Source organism: Pelecanus crispus, unplaced genomic scaffold (genome assembly GCF_030463565.1).
Source record: "Pelecanus crispus isolate bPelCri1 unplaced genomic scaffold, bPelCri1.pri SCAFFOLD_97, whole genome shotgun sequence".
In the NCBI taxonomy this organism is placed as follows: Eukaryota; Metazoa; Chordata; class Aves; order Pelecaniformes; family Pelecanidae; genus Pelecanus; species Pelecanus crispus.
The window spans coordinates 147,281-160,318 of record NW_027461501.1 but is presented as its reverse complement, the minus strand read 5'-3'; the positions used below and the strand labels follow the sequence as shown (position 1 = coordinate 160,318).

Genomic DNA, 13,038 nt, shown 5'->3' with positions numbered 1-13,038 from the left:
ATCTGTGTCCCCCCGCCCCGTCCTGGGGGTGCGGGGGTCCCAATAAATCAGCTCCAGGTTGGGAATGGCGGCTCTGGCGTCACGGGGGGAGCGGAGCCGGGGGGAGCGTGGTCTGGGCGGGGGGACGTGGGCGCAGGGAGGGGGCCAGGCCAGCGGTACGGCCAAAAACAGAAAGAAAAAGCTTTTTATTGGTAAAAAAAAAAGCGCTGGGCAAGGGGCTGGAGCAAGGGGAGCGGGGGCAGCGTGGGGCAGCGGAGGCGGCAGCGATGGCGGCCGTGCCCCGGCGTGGTGGGGGGCTGTGGGGGGCCGCGTCCCCCCGCCTCAGACGAAGGTGACGCGGGGTGCGCGCGGCGTTGAGCTGCAGCACATTGAGCTCCTCGTACTCCTGCAGTGCGGCCTGCACCTGGGCGGGGGTGAAGCCCTTGGCCAGGCAGCGCTGCAGGGCCTCGGCGTAGGGGACGGCGCGGCCGCGGCCCCCCGCCAGCTCCCGCAGTGCCGCGAAGATGGCGTCGGCCGGGCGCTGCACCCTGGGGATGGGGAGCGGGGTCAGGGGGGTCCCTGGCACTGCCGCCTCCTCCCAGGGGAATTTGGGGGGGGGACAGGGGGGGTCCTGGCTCTGCCACCTCCTCCCAGGGGAATTTGGGAGGGGACGGGGGGGGTCCTGGCACCGCTGCCTCCCCCCGGCCATGCTGGGGACATGGGCAGAGGGAGAAGGGAGGGGACGGGGGGGGTCCTGGCACCGCCACCTCCCCCCAGGGGACGTGGGGAGGGGGGCTCCTGGCTCTGCCCCCTCCTCCCAGGGGAATTTGGGAGGGGATGGGGGGGTCCTGGCACCGCCACCTCCTCCCAGGGGAATTTGGGGGGGGACAGGGGGGTCCTGGCTCTGCCAGCTCCTCCCAGGGGAATTTGGGAGGGGACGGGGGGTCCTGGCACCACCACCTCCTCCCAGGGGAATTTGGGAGGGGACAGGGGGGGTCCTGGCTCTGCCCCCTCCTCCCAGGGGACATGGGGAGGGGGCTTCTGGCTCTGCCCCTCTGGCTCTGCCCCCTCCTCCCAGGGGAATTTGGGAGGGGACGGGGGGGGGTCCTGGCTCTACCACCTCCTCCCAGGGGAATTTGGGGGGGGACAGGGGGGTCCTGACCCTGCCAGCTCCTCCCAGGGGATGTGGGGAGGGGACGGGGAGGTCCTGGCTCTGCCAGCTCCTCCCAGGGGACGTGGGGAGGGGATGGGGGGGTCCTGGCCCTGCCACCTCCTCCCAGGGGAATTTGGGAGGGGACGGGGGGTCCTGGCCCTGCCACCTCCTCCCAGGGGAATTTGGGAGGGGATGGGGGGGGTCCTGGCACCGCCACCTCCTCCCAGGGGAATTTGGGGGGGGACGGGGGGTCTTGGCCCTGCCACCCCCCCCGCCGTGTCCCCTGCTCACCGGCTCTGCTGTCCCCTGTCCCCCAGCAGCGAGTCCTTCGACATCTCCATCAGCCTCATGGCCTCGTCCACGTCCTCCTTCTCCACCACGTCCACCAGCCGCAGCCGGGCCTGCGGGCGCGGGGTTGGGGGGGTAACAGCGACCGGGACCCCCCCAGCGCAGCCCCCGGCACCCCTGGACAGCGCCCAGGGCCCGGCCCTGCCCCGGGGGTGCCCCCCGAGACCACTGAACCCCCCCCAAAATGCCCCTGGGCTGGGAGGGGCGGGGATGGGGGGGGTCTGGGGGCAGCCCTGAGCTGGCTGCGCCCCAGGGAGGGACGGGGGACACGGGGGGGGGGGGCGGGGACGTGGCGGGGGGGGACGGGGAGGTGGCAGGGGGGACCGGGACATGGAGGGGAGTACGGGGATGTGGCAGGGGGGTATGGGGGACACAGGGGGGATGGGGACGCGGCAGGGGGGACGGGGACACTGCAGGGGGGACGGGGAGGCGGCGGGGGGGTATGGGGGACACAGGGGGGACGGGGATGTGGCGGGGGGGGACGGGGACGCGGCAGGAGGGGACGGGGACGTGGCGGGGGGGACAAGGAGGTGGCGGGGGGGACGGGGATGCGGCAGAGGGGACAGGGAGGCGGCGGGGGGGGGGAACAGGGACACTGCAGGGGGGACGGGGACGCGGCAGGAGGGGACGGGGATGCGGAAGGGGGTACTGGGACGTGGAGGGGGGTACGGGGATGTGGCAGAGGGGTATGGGGGACACGGGGGACGGGGACGCGGTGGGGGGGACACAGGGGGGATGGGGATGCGGCAGGGGGGATGGGGAGGTGGTGGGGGGGACGGGGACACGGCAGGGGGGTATGGGGAGGTGGTGGGGGGGACGGGGACATGGCAGGGGGGACGGGGATGCTGCAGGGGGGTACGGGGGACACGGGGGGCCGGGGACGCGGCAGGGGAGTATGGGGGACACAGGGGGGGATGGGGACGCATCTCTCCCTGCCCGTCCCTGCCCGCGCCAGGGCTCACCAGGGCGGTGGCCAGGCGCAGGATGCCCAGCAAGGTGCGCGCCGAGGTGTAGGTCGTGTCCTTGCTGGCCCAGGCCTCCTTCCGCATCTCCACGTAGGCGGCCGTGATGTAGTCGGCCAAAGCCTCCGGCACCACCGGCTGCTTCCGCTTGCACATGGCGATGTAGCGCCTGGGGGGGACGGGCAGGGTGAGGGGGCAGCGGGGCCGGGCGCAGCGGACCCCCGTGGCCTTCCTCACCTCATCAGCTTCATGTCAAGCTGCTGGAAGGAGCAGGGGGGCTGGCGGCTGTGCTGGTGCACGTAGGTGATGTGCTGGGCCAGGCTGTGGGGCAGAGAGGAGCTTGCAGTGGGGCCAGGGCTGCCCCAGGGCTACCGGAGCTGTCCCAGGGCTACCAGAGCTGCCCCAGGGCTACCGGCCCAGCCCCACAGCTCTCGTGGGGGTCCCACGCTCCCCCCAGCCCAGCCCCATGGCCCCCAGCCCCACGGAGTCCCCCCCGGCGCCCACCGCTCGCCCCACAGCTCCTGGGCTCGCAGTGGGGCCAGGGATGCCCCAGGGCTACCGGAGCTGCCCCAGGGCTACCGGCCCAGCCCCGCAGCTGTTGTGGGGGTCCCATGCTCCCCCCCCAGCCCAGCCCCGTGGCCCCCAGCCCCACGGAGCCCCCCGCAGCGCCCACCGCTCGCCCCACAGCTCCCGGCCTCCCCCAGCCCCACACCGGTGCCAGGGCACCCCCCGGCCTCCCCCTGCCCCACACCGGTGCCAGGGCACCCCCCGGCCTCCCCCAGCCCCACACGGGTGCCAGGGCACCCCCCGGCCGGCCCCGCCGCCCCCCGCCCCGCCTCACCGCAGGTCGTTGTCGCGGTCGGGGCGGTCCTGGATGAGCCAGAGCAGGTCGAAGCGGGAGAGGAGGGCGGCAGGCAGCTGGATGTTGTGCTCCAGGCTGCGCTTGGGGTTGTAGCGGCCGTAGGCGGGGTTGGCGGCGGCCAGGATGGCGCAGCGGGCGTTGAGGGTGGCCAGCACGCCCGCCTTGGCGATGGAGATGCTCTGCTGCTCCATCACCTCGTGGATGGCCGTGCGGTCGGCCTCCAGCATCTTGTCGAATTCGTCGATGCAGCAGACGCCCCGGTCGGCCAGCACCAGCGCTCCCCCCTCCAGCGCCAGCTCGCCCGTCAGCGGGTCCCGCAGCACGGCCGCCGTCAGCCCCACGCCCGAGGAGCCCCGGCCCGTCGTGTACTGGCCTGGGGGGCAGAGGGGAGCGGGGGGCTGAGGCGGGGGCGCAGCCAGCCGCCGCCCCCGCGAGCCCGGTACTCACTGCGGGGAGCCAGGCGGTCGATGTAGGACAGGAGCTGCGACTTGGCCACGCCGGGGTCGCCCATGAGGCAGATGTTGATGTTCCCTGGGGGTGGCGGGGGGAGAAGCGAGGGGCAGCAGGGGGTGAGCCCGCGGTGGGGCGCGTCCCTCTGCGCCGTTCGGCCGTGCTCCCGCCCCAAACCCCTCGGCTGCGGCTGCCGATTCCCTCCGCGCTCCCACGAGGCCAATCCCAGCCCTCCAAAACCCGGCTGCGCGAAGCGGGACGCCCCGATCCCAAACCACCAGGGCCCTTGGCTGATCCCGGACCCCCAAACCTTCCCAGGGGCCGGGGTGGGGGGGCTCCCCCAGCAAAGGTGCCCACCGCAGCGCGGCCTCACCCCGGATCTTCATGCCGTGGGGGTTGCGATCCACGCCCCCCACCAGCAGCAGCAGCAGCGCCTTCTTCACGTCCTCGTGGCCGTAGATCTCGGGGGCGATGGAGGAGGCCAGCTTGTCGTAGAAGTCCTCCTCTGCGAAGGCGGCGAGGGGAGCCGTGGGGCGGCCGCCTGCCCCGCTGCAGGGCAGCCCCGGGGCTCCGCTCGCCACCAGCCGGGCACGCGCCGGGGGGGGGACCCGTCGGCCTCACCTGTGATCTGCCGGAGCTCCTCCTCGCTCAGCTCCCCGGCCCCCGGCTCGTCCTCCTCGCTCTTGTTCATCTTCATGATGCAGTGGGCCTCCAGGTAGGTCTCGGAGAGCAAGCCCTGCGGGAGAGGAGGGTGACGGCGGGGCGGGGGCGGGCACGGACCCCCGCCGCAGCCCCCCGCCCGCCGCTTGCCTGGGCCATCTGGCGAAAGCCGGTCTTCAGCAGGGGCAGGAAGACGCCGGTGACGCTGACGTGGTCCCCGGGCTGGGCCAGGCGCGTGTTCTCCCCGTGCACGGCCACGCTGATGGAGCGGGGAAGGTGCCCCACCGGCACCTGGTCGGTCTGCAGGGACAGGCGGGGGGCTGGGGACCCGCAGCACCGGGGGCACCGCCGGGCTCCGTCCCCGAAGCCCCCCCCCCCGCAGCGGGACGGACCGCGTCGGACGGAGCCACACCGGACGCCGTCACCTCGCCTCCAGCGGTGACAAGGCGGGCGCGGGGGGAGGACTGTCCTCCCGCACCTTGCGCTGCCGAACCCTCGGGGGGAGACAGGGGCCACCCCGGGGCTCCCCAACCCGAGGCCACCGCAGTCCCCGAGCTCCGCGGGGACCCCGGGGCAGTGACAGTAGCGCTGCACGGTGGCCGTCGCCTCCCCGATGGAGCCAGCCCGTCCCCGGAGGAGAGCAGGGCTGCGGAGGAGCGGCGGGCCCCTTCGTTTGCAGCTGGGGCTCATGGGGACACCCCAAGATGCTGGGAGGGAGACGCCAAGATGCCGGGGGGGCCCCCCTCCCACGCCCCCTCCCACGCCCCCTCCCACTCACGTGCTCCTGCATCTTCAGCTCTTGGAACTTGACGAACTTGGAGCCGCGGCTCTGCAGGTAGAGCCGCCCCCCCGAGCGGTTCGTCTGGCACTCGCGGCTCGGGCACATCAGCAGCGGCATGAAGGTGGGCGCCTGGATCTGGGGAGAGCCCAGGGGGGTGGGCTCAGGCCAACCGGAGCCCCCCCAGCGCCCGCCCCGGGGCCCCGCCGCCGCACTTACGGGCTGGTAGGTCTCGGCCCCGCACTGGTCACAGCTGTAGGTGGCCACCACCATCATGGGCTTGACCTCGGTGACGCGGGTGACGATGCCGCGGACGGTCACCAGCTTCCCGATGCAGTCGGCCTTGACGTCGCGGACCACGCGGGCTTTGGCAGCAGAGGGGGCCTTGAAGTACAGCTCGCTGCGGGCAGGGGGGCCGCGCCGGGCTCAGCGGGGAGCACGGGTGGGGAAGGGGCAGGAAGGGGGAGGGGAGGGCGGGAGGGGTGAGGGCTGGATGTGGGGGCGGCGCACGGGGGCGGCGGCGGTCACGGGGGGTGGCGGGGGTCCTGGGGACAGCAGGGGTCCCAGGGATGGTGGGGGTCCCGGGGACGGCAGGAGTCCCGGGAATGGAGGGGGTCCCAGGGACGGCGGGGATCCTGGGGACAGCGGGGATCCTGGGGACGGCAGGAGTCCCAGGAATGGAGGGGGGTCCCAGGGATGGGGGGGGGTCCCGGGGACTGCGGGGGTCCTGGGGACAGCAGGGAATTGGTGAATTGGGTTAGCGAGCGGACGGGGCTCGCCAGGGACAGCGGGGGTCCTGGGGATGGCGGGAGTCCTGGGGACATTGGGGGTCCCGGGGATGGAGGGGGTCCCGGGGATGGAGGGGAATTGGTGAATTGGGTTAGAGAGTGGACGGGGCTCGCCGGGGATGGCGGGGGTCCCGGGGGGTGGCAGGGGTCCCGGGGACGGCAGGGAATTGGTGAATCGGGTTAGAGAGTCGACAGGGCTCGCTGGGGACATCGGGGGTCCCGGGAACAGTGGGGGTCCCGGGGATGGCGGGGGTCCTGGGGACATTGGGGGTCCCGGGGATGGAGGGGGGTCCTGGGGATGGAGGGGGTCCTGGGGACATTGGGGGGTCCTGGGGATGGTGGGGGTCCTGAGGATGGAGGGGGTCCTGGGGATGGAGGGGGGTCCCGGGGACGGCGGGGGGTCCCTGGGATGGAGGGAGTCCTGGTGATGGTGGGAGTCCTGGGGATGGTGGGGGGTCCCAGGGACATCGGGGGTCCCGGGGCTGGTGGGGGTCCCAGGGACGGCAGGGGGTCCTGGGGATGGTGGGGAATTGGTGAATTGGGTTAGAGAGCGGACGGGGCTTGCCGGGGACGGCGGGGGTCCCGGGGATGGCGGGGGTCCTGGGGACATCGGGGGTCCTGGGGATGGAGGGAGTCCTGGGGACATCGGGGGGTACCAGGGATGGCAGGGGTCCCGGGGACATCAGGGGTCCCAGGGATGGCGGGGGTCCCGGTGACATCGGGGGTCCTGGGGACGGTGGGGGTCCTGGTGATGGTGGGGGTCCCGGGGACATCAGGGGTCCTGGGGACAGTGGGAGTCCCAGGGATGGTGGGTGTCCCAGGGACATCGGGAGTCCTGGGGATGGCGGGGGTCCCGGGGACATCGGGGGTCCCCGGGATGGTGGGGGTCCCAGGGACATCGGGGGTCCCGGGGACGGTGGGGGTCCTGGTGATGGTGGGGGTCCCGGGGATGGTGGGGGTCCCCAGGACGGCGGGGGGTCCCGGTGACATCGGGGGTCCTGGGGATGGCGGGGGTCCCGGGGACATCAGGGGTCCTGGGGGACAGTGGGAGTCCCAGGGATGGTGGGTGTCCCAGGGACATCGGGAGTCCCGGGGATGGCGGGGGGTCCCGGGGACATCGGGGGGTCCCCGGGATGGTGGGGGGTCCCAGGGACATCGGGGGGTCCCGGGGACGGCGGGCGGCAGGCCTGGGGTCAGAGGGGGCCGCGGGGGGGGCTGCCGCCGCCGCCGCCCCCCTCGCACTCACAAGCGCCGCAGCAGCTCGGGGGGGGTACTGGTTGTGGGGGCCGCGGGGCGTCCCCCGCGTCCCGGCCCCGCTGCTCCAGCAGCAGCCGGTGCTCCACGTAGATGTCCAGCACGTCCTTGTGCGACGCCTGGGGCGGCGGGGGGCGGCGGGGGGTCAGAGGGGGGCCGCCGGGCACCCCCGCCGCCCCCCGCAGCCCCCTGCCCGCCCCGGGGAGCCCCCACCTCGCGCCGCTTGTAGCGGGGCAGCAGCTCGTGCACGGCGTCGGCGAAGAGGCGGCCGTAGCGCCTGGCGTTCTCGCAGACGGCCTCGGCCAGCTCGGGCTCGTCCTCCGCCACGTCGTCCAGCGCCACGTACAGCGCCACGCGCTCCCGGTGCGCCAGCGCCGTCTGGGGGGGTGGCGGGGCGGGGGGTGAGGGGGGGGGGCCTGAACTGGGTCGGGGGTGAGGGGGGGCCCAACCGGGGCAGGGGGTGAGGGGGGGGACCCCAAACCAGGGGCAGGGGGTGAGGGGGGGGGCCCAACCGGATCGGGGGGTGAAGGGGGGGGGGAAGCCCAACCGGGGCAGGGGGTGAGGGGGGGGCCCCGAACCAGGGCGGGGGTGAGGGGGGGGGGCCTGAACCAGGGCAGGGGGTGAGGGGGACCCCGAACTGGGGCAGGGGGTGAGGGGGGGGGTGGGCCTGAACCAGGGCAGGGGGTGAGGGGGGGGCCACCGGGGCAGGGGGTGAGGGGGGGGGGGGGGGCACCAACCAGATCGGGGGGTGAGGGGGGGAGGGCCCAAACCGGATCAGGGGGCAAGGCGGGGGGGCCGAACCAGATCAGGAGGGCAAGGGGGGGGCCCAACTGGGTCGGGGGGCGAGGGGGGGGCCCCAAACCAGGTCGGGGGGGGGGGGGGGGGGCCTCAACCGGGTCAGAGGGTGAGGGGGGGAGCCCAAACCGGATTGGGGGGTGTGAGAGGGGTCTGAGGGGAACCCCAAATGGGGGGAGAAGGAGAGGGAGGGTTGAGGGGGACCCCAAACTGGATTGGGGGTGCAAAGGGGACCCCAAACCGGATCAGGGGGGTGTGAGAGGGGGGTGAGGGGAACCCCAAATGGGGGGGGGGAGGAGGTGGGAGGTTGAGGGGGACCCCAAACTGGATCGGGGGGGTGCAAGTGGGACCCCAAACCAGATCAGGGGAGCGAGGGGAGCCCAAACCGGATCATGGGGGTGTGAGGGGGACCCCAAACCGGGGGGCAGGACCCCAAACCGGGGGGCAGAGGGGGTGGGGGGCTGAGGGGGACCCCTAAACCAGGAGGGGAGGAGGTGGGGGGCTGAGGGGGACCCCAAACCGGGGGGGGAGGAGCTAAGGGGGGTGCGGGGACCCCAAACCAGGGGGGGAGGGGATAAGGGGGGTGCGGGGACCCCCAGGCGGCCACGGGGGCACCGGCCCCGGGGGAGAGGGAGGGACCCCCGCGGGGCAGGGTGACAGCAGGGACCCCCGGCCGCCCCGGGGGGGGGGGGCGGGAGGCAGGGCGTGGCCGGGGGCGTGGCCGGGCGGGGCGGGCTCTCACCAGCTGCTCCCGGTACGGGAACTCCTTGCCCTCGGCGCCATCGCGGTAGAATTCCTGCAGGAAGCGCTTCGCTTTCTCTGCGGGAAGAGCGAGGGGGATGCGGTCCCGGTCCTGATCCCGGTCCCGGTCCCGATCCCGGTCCTGATCCCGGTGCCGATCCCGATCCCGGTCCCGATCCTGATCCCGGCCCCGATCCTAGTCCCGATCCCGATCCCGGTCCCGATCCCGATCCCGGTCCCAGTCCCGATCCCGATCCCGATCCCGGTCCCAGCCCCGATCCCGGTGCCGGTGCCGATCCCGGTCCCTGTCCCGGTGCCGATCCCAGTCCCGATCCCGATCCCCTCCCCCACCTTTCTCTGCGGCGTAGTCGCGCGGGGCCATGGCGGGGTCGGCCCGGGTCGGGTCAGGTCAGGTCAGTCCCGGTTGCTGTCCCGGTCCCGATTCCGGTTCCTGTTCCTGTTCCGGTTCCTGTGGCGGTCGCGGTGCCCGCGGCCCCGGTACGGGTGTCCCCTCCCCCCGGTCACTCCCGGCCCCGCCGCTCCGGCTCCCGCCGCCGCAACCAAAAGTGGCGCGAAAACCGGCACCACGTGACCGCCTCACGCACGTCCGGCGCGGGCCACGCCCCTCGCGCCGCCGGCCAATGGAAGAGCGTCGGCGGCCCGGGCCACGCCCCTTCCGGGGGTGTCATGTGATCGGCAGCACGCAGGTGCTGGGGGGGCGCGGAAGGGGCTGCGGGCCCGCCCCCTTCTTAAAGGGGCCGCGGCCGGGGGAGCCAGGGTGGGGGCCCGGAGCCCTGCGGGGCCGCCCAGGGTGCGGGGCCGCCCAGGGTGCGGGGCCGCCCAGGGTGCGGGGCCGGGGGCGGCTGTGGGGGAGCGGGGTGCTGGGGCTCTGGGGCTTTGGGGGGCGCAGGGGCCTGGGGGGGCCCACGCCGACCCCTCCCCGTCCCCCCAGCCCGGCCATGCTGTCCCAGATCTTCATCCTCTCCTCCAAGGGCGACCGGCTCATCCATAAGGACTGTATCCTCCGCCCCCTGCACCCCCGGGGGTGTCCCCCCCCCATTTTGGGGGGGCTCCCCAGCCCCCCTCCCCCCGCGCCCCCCACATTCTCCTTAACCACCCCAGTCCGCGGGGAGAGCTGCGGCACCAGCACGGACCTCGCCGACGCCTTCTACCGCAGGATCACCGCGCTGCCCGGGGACCAGGCCCCCGTGTTCATGGTAAGGGTGGGGGGCACGGGGGGGCTCGGCGGGGGTCCCACGGGGGTGACGGCTCCGCTCTGTGTCGTGTCCCCCCCCCCCCAGGCACACGAGGGCCACCACTTCGTCCACGTGCGACACGCAGGGCTCTACTTCGTGGCCACCACCACGCCGGACGCGTCGCCCTTCACCTTGGTGGAGTTCCTCAACAGGTATGGGGGGTCCCGGGGGGGGGGGGGACGGCGGGGGGGGACGGGGACCCCCTGACGGATGCAGGTCCTGCCGCAGGCTGGTGACGCTGCTGCGGGACTTCTGCGGACCCCTCAGCGAGAAGAACGTCGGCCTCAACTTCGCCCTCATCTACGAGCTGCTGGATGAGATGGTGGTGGGGACGGGTCTGGGGGGAGCTGGGGACGGGTCTGGGGGTGCTGGGGACACATCTGGGGGTGCTGGGGACACCCTCCGGGGGGGTGAGGACACTTTGGGGTGGTGCGAATGTCCTGGAGGGAGCGGGGGCCACCCCAGGGGTACCGGGGGCACCCCATGGGGCTGGGGACACCTTGGGAGGGTGGAGGATGCCCTTGGGGCTGGGGACAGCTCAGGGGGGGCTGGGGACCCCCCCGGAACACCCGGTTGGGCCACCGCAGGGGGAAGGGGACAGTTCTGGGGGGGCAGAGGACACCCCAGGGGCCACACAGGACAGGTTTGGGGGGGGGGGGGGGGGTGACAACCCCCCGGACCCCCCCCCCCCCCCCCCAGGATTACGGCTACATCCAGACCACGTCGCCCGAGGTGCTGCGCAACTTCATGCACGCGGAGCCGGTGGCCACCAAACCCTTCAGCCTCCTCGACCTGGGCTCCATCGGGCTGGTGAGGGCCTGGGGACACCCCAATGTCCCCCCCCCACGCCCCCCCCATCCCTGCCGGGGTGCCCAAACCCTGCCTGTGTGTGTCCCCCCCCCCCACCGTCACCCCCCCCCGTGTCGCCGCAGTTCGGCGCCGAGACGCAGCAGAGCAAGGTGGCCCCCAGCTCGGCTGCCAGCCGCCCCGTGCTGCCGCCCCGGGGGGAGCAGGTAGGACCCCCGCTCCCCGCTGTCCCTGTGTCCCCCCCGTTGTCCCCCCCCGTTGGTCCCCCCCCCCGGCCTTGACCCCCCTCTCCGGCCGCAGGGCGCCAGGAACGAGGTCTTTGTGGACGTGGTGGAGAGGCTGACGGTGGTCGTCGCCGCCAACGTGAGCGGGGACCGGGACCCACCGCTCCTCCCCGAAACATCGCCCCAGGCCCCCGGGGGTGCTTTGGCTCTGCCCAGGGCCCCCCCCGCCGGGACCCCCGTCTCCCCCCGAAATCTCATCCCCCCGTCCCAGCTCAGCCCCCGTCTCCTCTCCCCAGGGGACACCCATGAAGGTGGACGTGCAGGGGGAAATCCGGCTCAAGTCCTACCTGCCCAGCGGTGCGGGTAAGGGGGGGCCGGCGTTGGGGCGCCGGGGGGGTCGCGGACAACCAGGGCCGCCCCCCCAGGGTGACCCCGCGCCGCCCCCCGGGGTGACCCCGCGCCGTCCCTGTCCCCACAGAGATGCGGCTCGGGCTGACGGAGGAGTTCTGCGTGGGCAAGTCGGAGCTGCGGGGTGAGTCCCCCTCCCCACACCCCCAAATACCCGCCTCTGCCCCCCCCAAAAGCCCTGGCTGCCCCCCCCAGCACCCCGCAGCGCCCGTCTCTGCCCCCCCCCAGGCTACGGCACAGCCGTCCGGGTGGACGAATGCGCCTTCCACAGCTCGGTCAAGCTGGACGAGTTCGAGAGTGGGAGGGTCCTGAAGGTGACCCCCAGCCAGGGGGAGGTGAGGGGCCGCGGGGGGGGGCCGCCTGGGGCTGGGGGGGGGGCTGCCGCAGCCACCCCTGAGCCCCCTCTCCCCCAGCTGACGCTCATGCAGTACCAGCTGGCGGACGACATCCCCTCGCCTCTGCCCTTCCGCCTCTTCCCCACCGTAGACCAGGACCCCACGGGGAGGTGAGGGCTGGGGCGGGGGTCTCGCTCCCGTTCTGAGCACGCCTTGGGGGGGGGCCACGATTCGGACCGTCCCCGTTTTCCCCGCAGGCTCCGGCTGTACCTGAAGCTCCGCTGCGACCTGCCCCCCAAAAGGTAGGCGCCTGGGGGAGGCGGGGGGGCCGCGGCAGAGCCCGGGCTCTGACACCCCCACCCCCCCCACCCCCCCCCCCAAATTCCAGCCAAGCCCTCAACGTCCGCCTGCAGCTGCCCGTGCCCAAGGGGGTGAGCAGGTGAGTGCCGGCGTTTGGGGGGGGGGGGGGGGGGGGGTCTGGGGGCTGTCACCCACCTTGCCACCCCCTCCCCACCCCCTGTGCCCCCCCCCCCAAGCCTGGCGCAGGAGCTGAGCAGCCCCGAGCAGACGGCCGAGCTGCAGCCCAGCACCAAGTCCATCCGCTGGGACATCCCGCGCTGCCAGGGCGGCTCACAGCTCTCCGCGCTCTTCAAGGTGAGGAGGGGTGCGGGGGAGGGGGGGGGGCGAGCCGGGAGCTCCCCCGGGGCTGGGGACGGGCAGCGACCTGTCCCCCCCACCTCCCTGGGGAGCCTTTGGGGAGCTGCCCCTCTTTCGGGGGTGACTGCGGGGTCTGGCGACGGGCAGGGACCCGCGTCCCCGCTGCGGGGGTGACGGGCAGGGACCCGCGTCCCCGCGCAGCCCCCCGGCCTCACCGCGCCCCCTCCCCGCAGCTGGAGGTGCCGGGGCTGAGCCGCGCGTCGCTGCTGGAGCTGGGTCCGGCCAACCTGGCCTTCGAGCTGCCAGCGCACACCTGCTCGGGGCTGCACGTCCGCTTCGTGCGGCTGCCGGCGCCGGCCGGTCCCCCCCAGCGCTGGGTGCGATACCTCACCCACAGCGACTCCTACGTGCTGCGCCTCTGAGCCGGGACCCCCGACGCTGGGACCCCCCACATGGGACCCCGCGCCCCGAAATGGGACCCCCGCGCCCCGCCGCCGCTTCTCAACCAAGTATTTATTAACTGTCACCAAAGGGGGCCCGGGGAGCAGGGCTCCCCCAGATTTGGGCTCGTAACAACAATA

General features: G+C 74.0%; 2 protein-coding genes across 7 annotated transcripts; one reads left to right on the top strand and one right to left on the bottom strand.

The window, feature by feature from the left end:
* Nucleotides 1–321: 321 nt before the first annotated feature.
* On the bottom strand, nt 322–9,152 carry MCM7 (minichromosome maintenance complex component 7). The gene is given in 17 exon segments (XM_075727519.1): nt 322–339; nt 341–527; nt 1,424–1,533; nt 2,443–2,611; nt 2,680–2,763; nt 3,284–3,677; nt 3,752–3,835; nt 4,128–4,259; nt 4,376–4,490; nt 4,565–4,714; nt 5,193–5,330; nt 5,412–5,592; nt 7,227–7,257; nt 7,260–7,353; nt 7,448–7,612; nt 8,772–8,848; nt 9,122–9,152. Coding segments are annotated over 17 exon segments (2,160 nt in total).
* Nucleotides 9,153–9,729: 577 nt separating this feature from the next.
* On the top strand, nt 9,730–12,879 carry AP4M1 (adaptor related protein complex 4 subunit mu 1). Of its 6 annotated transcripts, none has more exons than XM_075727516.1 (15): nt 9,730–9,787; nt 9,893–9,987; nt 10,072–10,178; nt 10,255–10,351; nt 10,726–10,836; nt 10,959–11,039; nt 11,134–11,196; nt 11,354–11,420; nt 11,536–11,589; nt 11,694–11,800; nt 11,879–11,970; nt 12,058–12,102; nt 12,189–12,239; nt 12,337–12,454; nt 12,787–12,879. In XM_075727516.1, exons 1-15 carry the CDS (start codon nt 9,730–9,732, stop codon nt 12,877–12,879), a joined length of 1,239 nt encoding a protein of 412 aa, XP_075583631.1. The 6 variants fall into 6 exon arrangements, with proteins under 6 accessions (XP_075583631.1, XP_075583630.1, XP_075583629.1 ...); XM_075727515.1 differs by having other exon boundaries at nt 12,691–12,879; XM_075727514.1 differs by having other exon boundaries at nt 9,893–10,178.
* Nucleotides 12,880–13,038: the final 159 nt, after the last annotated feature.

Bases quoted from the DNA above. Each gene is read 5' to 3' on its own strand.
- AP4M1 (XM_075727513.1), top strand. From the start codon at position 9,730: ATGCTGTCCCAGATCTTCATCCTCTCCTCCAAGGGCGACCGGCTCATC. The intron at 9,788-9,892 runs GTATCCTCCGCC...TAACCACCCCAG, and splicing joins CCGGCTCATCCATAAGGACT to TCCGCGGGGAGAGCTGCGGC. The intron at 12,455-12,690 runs GTGAGGAGGGGT...CCCTCCCCGCAG, and splicing joins AGCTCTCCGCGCTCTTCAAG to CTGGAGGTGCCGGGGCTGAG.